At 42.7% G+C, this 7,859-nt stretch overlaps 1 protein-coding gene across 3 annotated transcripts in view; it reads right to left on the reverse strand.

Annotated features, from left to right (window-relative positions):
- rab11fip5a (RAB11 family interacting protein 5a (class I)) overlaps positions 1–7,512 on the reverse strand; it is a 33,013-nt gene extending 25,501 nt beyond the window's left edge. For all 3 annotated transcript variants that reach the window (XM_084044450.1, XM_084044449.1, XM_084044448.1), the window contains exon 1: positions 6,813–7,512. In XM_084044450.1, the coding sequence (XP_083900576.1) occupies positions 6,813–7,198 (386 nt within the window). In that variant the 5' untranslated portion in view covers positions 7,199–7,512. The remainder of the gene's footprint in view (positions 1–6,812) is intronic.
- Between the last annotated feature and the right edge of the window lie 347 nt (positions 7,513–7,859).

Consider the following 7,859-nt stretch of genomic DNA (forward strand, 5'->3'; position numbering starts at 1 on the left):
AGATCTCCACCAGGCCAAATCAACTGCAAGTTGGTTTTGGCAATAAATGTTTGAATATTATGTGAATATTCTGTTCCGATTATAACGGAAGTCTATCGGTCGGATCCGTCTATTTCCAGAAAGTGCTGCAGCTTGGTGCCCAGAGAAAATCAGTCATTGTATGTTTCCACTGCTCTCGTCCTGTACAACCGTTATGTGAAAACATAAACATAGATTTTAATGTCATGGAGACTGAGTCTTTAATGACATACAACCCATTACGTTAGTCCAAAAAGACTAGCACAGGTAGAATATGGCATGTAGCATACAGAGACACTGCATTATAGTACATCCTGAAGGTTACCTGTTACCGCTGTCTCCTCTGTTCACATACTACTTTGTAATCAACTTTTAAATAAGTTCTCTTGACTTGCATGTATCGACACCTAAAGGTCCATTTCTTTTGGCTTCACAGGAGGCTAGGCTTTGTAAACATTGCAAAGTGTCCAGATGTTTCTGGGCAGTCGCGTAAGAAAGTATCAGATCAACTGTGTTATTGCAAATATATTGCGATTCTCTCCATTTCCATCTACTGAAAAGACTCACTCTAGATTTCTTGGTTAATCTCCCCAGTCTAAATGCCTGTGGGCACTTCATGTAAAATGATAAGAGCCAGGCGTATTACATAACAGCTACTTTCTAAAAGTTTGTTGTTTCAGAAGGCCTCAAGCAGAAAATCCAGGAAAGGATTAAGATATCAAAATCAGTCATCTCAGAGTAACTGGGGAGAGTCAGCTAACTTTCTGACTAGAAATGATGTATTAGAAAGCAAACTGATGATGAAATAAACTGATGATGGTGCCTACTGACGTCAGTACAAGTAATTGTTTATTCATCGCTTTGGCCATATTTTGTACATAAACGATTAGACTTCACATTTGTTTACATTTTGTCCAAAGTTATTAAAATGTTACTAAACGTACCTCAATAATTTAGTCAATGTTCAGTAAATCAGTCAAACAATTGTGCGGTTAAGTGATTCAATTTGTTTTTCTCCAGGGACTATTTTAGGCTTTTCAAATGAATCTGCACTTCAAAATACATTAAAATGCTAAGATAATGGCCTGGACCACTGGCCTAGCGGTCCGGGCACTTACTATATACACTACTGTATAAAGGCTCCAATGCAGCCTGACAGCGTGTCACGGGTTCGAATCCCGATCCCAATGACCTTTGCTGCGTGTCACTCCCTGTCTCTGTCTCCCTATTTCTACTGTATTCTATCTACTGTATACTATAAAGGCAGAAAAAGCCAAAATAATATCTTAAAACATGCTAAGATAATACCATAACTTTGACAAAAAGAACCATACTGTTAAATTTAGCATGTTGGACTACACAAGGTAGTTTCAGGCGAGTTTATTTACACACCATACTGAATCCAATGGCTTCCTAGAAAATCAAACCAACAATGATATGCCTTGCAAAATGGTCAGCAGAAACATACTGTACCATGAATCATAGTCTAATAGCCTAAACATGACAGGCCGCTGGTATGGTCCTCCAACTATTCATTTTATGGATTGACGTTTGTATGGAGATTATTATAATTTTTTCCTTCTTTTCTGATGATGGTGTACAGATTATGTTTCCTAACAAACAATGGTATGCTTTGGAAAATAGTCAGCAGTAATGCTAAATACACCATGAGTCATATTGAATGGCCTAAACATGCCAGACCGTAAGTATGGTCTTTTAACTGTTCATTGTATGGATTAACCACTGTGTGGATAGTCTTTTTTTTCTGATGGTGCACAGATTCTGTTTCCTATCTTTGTACATTCATGTATAAAACATTAGCTAGTGGTCTCATTCTGCCTTCTCAGCTTAACTACAGGACTGTAACTGGTGCACATCAAGTAAAAAGAGACTGTGGCATCTCTAGTTATGCACCTGTGTGAAGAGGCCCATAGATCACTCTTTTACTTTCAACTACTTCAGTTACACCCTTGAAAATCCCTTAAAGGTGTAGTGAAATGAAAAATATGTTTTTCACACTTTTAGAGCATATCCGTGGTCATCATATGGGCATACCTAACAATAGATGCCAAAAAAAAAGAAAAAAACCCATTTTTGTGTATTTTTACATCTAAAGTCCATACAAAGCCAATCTTAATTACTTCCTGTAAACGAAAACGTGCTGCGTGATGACATAATACAGCCTTCACGAATATAAATGAATCTTGATTACATGCACCTGTTTGATTCCCATAGCTGCACGTTCTTCAAACACAGCTGATTTTAATTACAGAGATACTCCGTTTTGAATCTCATTGAAGATGAGTGTATTACTCATTTTAAACTTCATCTGCACACTAAAATATGTATCTGAAAACATTATAGGTTAGAAATAAGCCAGGTAGTAGCAAACGTGCTTCACTGGCCGTCTCTCTCTCACTTGTAAACAAACACTAGCCGTGTGCCAGCACGGCTGAAGTGATTGAGATCCAACGTCCCATAGCCTGAAGGGATGGGACCTTCTGATTGGTTTAGAGTCGTTGAGCCGACGTTTCGGGCTGAACCTTCAAAATAAAATGACCGAAAATGTCACTTCAGTGCGTCTTTAAGTAAGGCATTCAACCCAAATGGTTTCAGTGAATGTGCTCAGTGGCCAAGGAATGCAGTGGTACTGGGCAGCTCCCAGGTATGGAGTTTTGTAACTATATAATTATATCAAACGGTGTTGCTTGAGCCAACACCCAATGTGCTCTCACTGCTCTGCAAACCTAACCTGAATAAATATGTTATTCCATGAAATTCCAAGTTCACTGATAAAGCCATTAAGCCTTTATGCTGCTCTCTGCATGGTGTGCATGCAGTGCCATACTCGGTACACATTATCTTTGTAGTCGTGATCAAGATGTAAGGCCAAGGAAAATCTGCCACCCCAAATGTTGCAAATCGGGGCAGGGATTGTAGGAGGGAGGGAGAGCCAGCGGTAAATAAATAAAACCTGATTACAACATAGGACTACACAACTGATTAAAAAGCATTATGATTATGAACTATTTTATTTAGAATTTAGATTGACTTACTGTAAATATTCCCTAAATTGCAAGAGGCGGCAGCTTTTTTATCAGAGGCCCAGGGGAGTTTCTGATGGCCACCTAAGAATGTTCAAAGGTGCCGTGCTAGCCTGGCATGGCCAGACTAATATCACTGCGTAGATATTAGTCTGGAATCTCTGTGTGGAACCTGCATTTCCAAAGGGCGGGAATGCAGGTTCTGGTGATAAACCTGCGCCATGTTTGCATACTGGGCCCTGATTGGTGCCCCACAACTTCGGGGGCAGCGAAATCCAATCACAACCGTGCAGGGCCAGACTAATGTGCAGAGGCCTTTTTTGCACTGGCAGATTTGTCTGGTTTCCAGGCTAGTGCTGAGCAACATCCTTGGTCTAAACCTAAAGTTGCAAAAATGTAATTTGAAAAAGTCTCACAAGAAAAACATTTTTCAAACTGAGCCTAATTAAGCAGTCACTCACCAAAAAAAGAACTATGAATATAAAAAGGGTATTATCCAATGTCAGTATATCAATACATTATAACTTGTATCTTAACAAAATAATCACCAAATAATTTTCTTAGTACCAAATACTGCAAAGAGGGAAAGACCTATCAGTGGTCTCAATCTATTAATTTTTGTTTGTGTCTGTCTTCTGTAGCTTCCTCCTCTCAGTGTGCATGCAGGGGGAGTGTGCCCATTGTGCACCATTCTGAGAATCTGCTCTATACAGTGGTAGGTAGCAGAGCACTCATGCACATCTAAACTAGAGCCATCTTCCCCTGTCTCTTCCTCGAAAATACTGTACGTACTACGTAGGGTAAAGTGCTCTGCCTTTTACTTCAGTGTACTAGAAACTGCTGACACAAGCATAGACATGCTGGACATGTTTAATCTGGAAGCGTTACTCATTCATTTAATTACTTTATGCTTAATCAAACTGCGGGCTGGATACAAACTTACAGCAAAAATATTGTACTGCCATTGGGGAATAGGCCCATTTCCAATCTCCAAAGTGAATCTGTGCCCCAACTGAGGCTTGTCAAATACAACATGGAGGCAGAATAAAATACATATCTAGGCAGGTGACCAACAATGTAATGGTGCACTCTTGGTTGTCCATTCAATCACACTTTTTCCTCATGGTATTTTCCCTTTAGAGCTGATGTAGATATACACGAATCCACAGAGCGCTGCCTTGCGCGCAGCCATCGCTGCGGTGTCAACGTTACGCGGACGCGACACCGCAGCAATGGCCGCCTACAGGCAGCTACAGGTAGCGCGTCTGTGGATTCGTCTATAGACCAACTCACACTAAAACATCACTCAACTCAATGAGAAATGCAGGTACATACTAGGCCTACAGCTTCTCTGATACAACCAACACTATTTCTCAAATCTACACTGATTGTAGTAAACAGAAAAGGATATGCAGAGTCCTGTCCTGCAAAGACCTGAGAAAAAGGGAGGGCTGAAATATACGAGCTGCAGAACTGTACCACCATCCGCCTCTGCCTGCTGTGAAAGACCTTATAAATATTAGAAATGGGTAAGTGACAGGGCTTTTGGCAGGGCACTGGCTCATACCCACCCCTGGCATCCTCCTCCACAGCATTAGTGCTGAACACCAGTGATGCTGCATGGAAAAAACATGCAAGTGCAATCCCCCACCCTCTCCCTCTCTCTCTGACTGACAGCTTGTGTCGAGTCTGATGACCCTTCAGGCCCTTTTCTAGCTGTAACATTCACTTTCAAAATGTTAAAAATGCACAGCCCTTTAAAATGGGGAAAAAAACATTATTTTCTGCTGACCTCCTTAAGACCACAACATTGAAGTTACTGTATTTAGAGACACTACAAAGCTGGGAAACCCCTCCAGGACAGTGAACATGCCAACATACACATCACTAAACTTTACTCCTCAGGACTGCTGGCTGGGAACAGTCCCAAGTTCAAATCATCCAGGAGATAATGGAACAGAATGTTGGAGACAGACAGGGATTTACATTTTGGTCTACTTGCCTTTCCAAGCAGGTTACAAGTTTAAACTTAGTGTAAATGCACCATGTCTTGTTGAGGGAACATTCCTTCATTAGCACTGCTCATTTTATGTTTTTTAGTATTAAGTTAGTCTCTTGTCAGTATGTATCGTGTTGTATGCATAGCGGTAGATAAAACCAAAATTCCAAATGGGAATAAATAGAACACTTGATTAAGAACTTGTCTTGAAAGTAGGAAAAGTGTTTGCTCTTTACAGCCAATGTGTACAGTAGTTTACTGTTAAGAGTGAGTGTCTTGGGAAATGAATATGTAGTCATTTAGTTTAGGGGGGTAAGTTTTGAAAGCAACGGTCACCATCAGGTGCGATGGTTTTGTTGTCTAACCTAGATTTACTGAACGCCACATGAAGCCACTGAATCTTCCAGGGGCATCAAACTGCTGACACATCAACTGGCTGACAATAACCTTCAAGTGACCACGCTCAGTGGGCAGTCAGTGAGGCAAATGGCTCCCCTTTCATTTTGCGTTCAAGTGTCAGGGCCTTAGGTGAAGTGTATTCACTCAGATGCTTTTCTGATGACCTACGAGTCAAGGCTGGAGGAAGAAATAATGAGGGAGGTGGAAATTATCTAGTCAGTAATCTATTCTACGTCAGCCTAGTCGACACAATGCCATGATGTTGTGACAGGGTTTCAAGATGAATACTACCTACTGTAGGAGGGGAACGTACAGATTGTGATGTGCAGATCTTCTGATAAAACATACACACACACATTTCTTCCCACATGTTTCCATAAATAACGTCAGTGTTTCTAAAATTGGGAGTTGCTTTCAGATGAAGGTAGACTGTCTATGAACTGTATTGATTAGCATTATGGACCGCATAAAGTGAACCAAAAAATGTTTGGGATGCACAACACCCTCTATGAAATGCCATTTCTGCTGGTTTTGATGCCGGTGAAGTTTATAGCTGAAACACATTTGTTTTTACCTCAATATGTTATGGTGCGTGCTGATATTATGTTTGTTTTGGGGTACACAGCATCCCTGCTACACAACAACCAATCTTGTTGACTTTCAAAGGTCTAGAAAGATCTATGGGTCACTCTATGTAATAACATGTTATGTTAAAAATACATCCAAAGCTTTTAGAATGTAAAACTGTTAGATAATCCTTGGAATTAGGACAGCCATTAATCCATGTGGTACATCACAGGAGGGGGGAGAGAGAGAGAGAGAGAGAGAGAGAGAGAGAGAGAGAGAGAGAGAGAGAGAGAGAGAGAGAGAGAGAGAGAGAGAGAATTCCAAGAATATCCAATAAAACTAATGCAGTAGCACCTTCTCAGGAATAGTAAAGGAATAACTTAGATGTTCTAGAACATTTCTAGTGAAAAAACAGCAGGTTGGGGTGGGTACTCCTCAGTGAGGACAGTAGTGGGCACTCTGAATCTAAACTAGTTTACTATCCGTGGGAGGAGAGGGTGTGTCTGCAGGGGCCTGATGCAGCACAGCACAACAACGATATGTGACAGTTGTTTTACCTCAAACCTGTGCAACTAACTAACTGACCGATCAGCCATTTAGACAGGAAACGACCTGATAAACTGAACACATAACATACAGCAGCCACAGAGATGCTCTTCCTAAACCGACGCAGTCTAGGGTCAGCAGCACAAGCACACCGATTTAACTGTCGGCTATATTGAAAATAAAAACACATACAAGAGAACTTATAGGAAAGATTGCTTAACGATAGAATGAGAACCTACTCGTTTTTCACGCATACATTGTCACGAAAGGCCTTATCCAGGGGAACCACCGCTTGTCCGAGAAACACATCCAGCCCCATCAGAGCCCGGTGCATCACCGTGAGCGTCAGGTCGCAGCTCCCCGGGGGGTAGGCGCTGCTCCGGCCGCCGTTCTCCAACACTCCCGGCTGCAGCTCGAACGCGCATTCCTCCTTCCACTCCGGAGAGGTGGTCTTCTCCACCACGCCGGTCGAGTACTTCTCCTTCCCCACCTGAATGATGGTGTAGACGTCGCTGGTCCCGTGTTTGCCCTTGCCTCGCAAGCCCCGGCCCCGCAGTACTGTTACCTGGACGTGTGTGGGCACCCATGTCTGCTCTGTCTCCTCTGCGATTAATAGCGAGGACATAGTATCCGGGACGCAGGCGAGGCGACACGGGGGGACACGGGTGGGCTCTCAACGCGATAGACCCGCCGTTTCCTCCTGTTCGTCAAAAGGTGTGCAGTAGTCGCATTAACTCCGCGGCTGACAGCGCCGCATTATTGCCCCTCGTGGCCTTAAAAGTTGTCGAGATATATTTTTTTGGTTAATTTCACCCTCGCGTTGCTGTTTTAGCCCCCTTGTTGTGTGTTTCTTCGCAGTGTGGCTGCCTGCCGCATACGCGCTCGCCTCGCTCGTTCCCCGACAGTGCGTGTCTCTCTGTCTGCTTCTCTCCTCCTCTCGGGCACGCAGGCCCCTCTGCAGGCAGCGACGTCACGCCTTTATCCTCCTTTCTGCAGGACAAGGAAGTCCAGCAGCGCTGCGAACACATGTGCTGCTATGATGGGATTATTTATAATGCAGGGCAGGTCCGTGTGCTTCGGAATGTATTGTAAATATGCTCTTGTTGTGAACACACTCTGCAGGTCTGTCTGTGGAAATGAAAAGATTTATGTGACTAGATCAGTGGTTTAAAATGGTTTTCAACCTTTTTTTGCGTCAAGGACCCCCACATTGACACATATTAGCCCACGGACCCCCATTTGAAAAGATATGCCAGGGACTCAACCATTTTGATTTCTTGGGGGTC

The sequence above is a fragment of the Gymnoscopelus microlampas genome (genome assembly GCF_963454915.1).
Source record: "Gymnoscopelus microlampas genome assembly, chromosome: 20".
Lineage (NCBI taxonomy): Eukaryota > Metazoa > Chordata > Actinopteri > Myctophiformes > Myctophidae > Gymnoscopelus > Gymnoscopelus microlampas.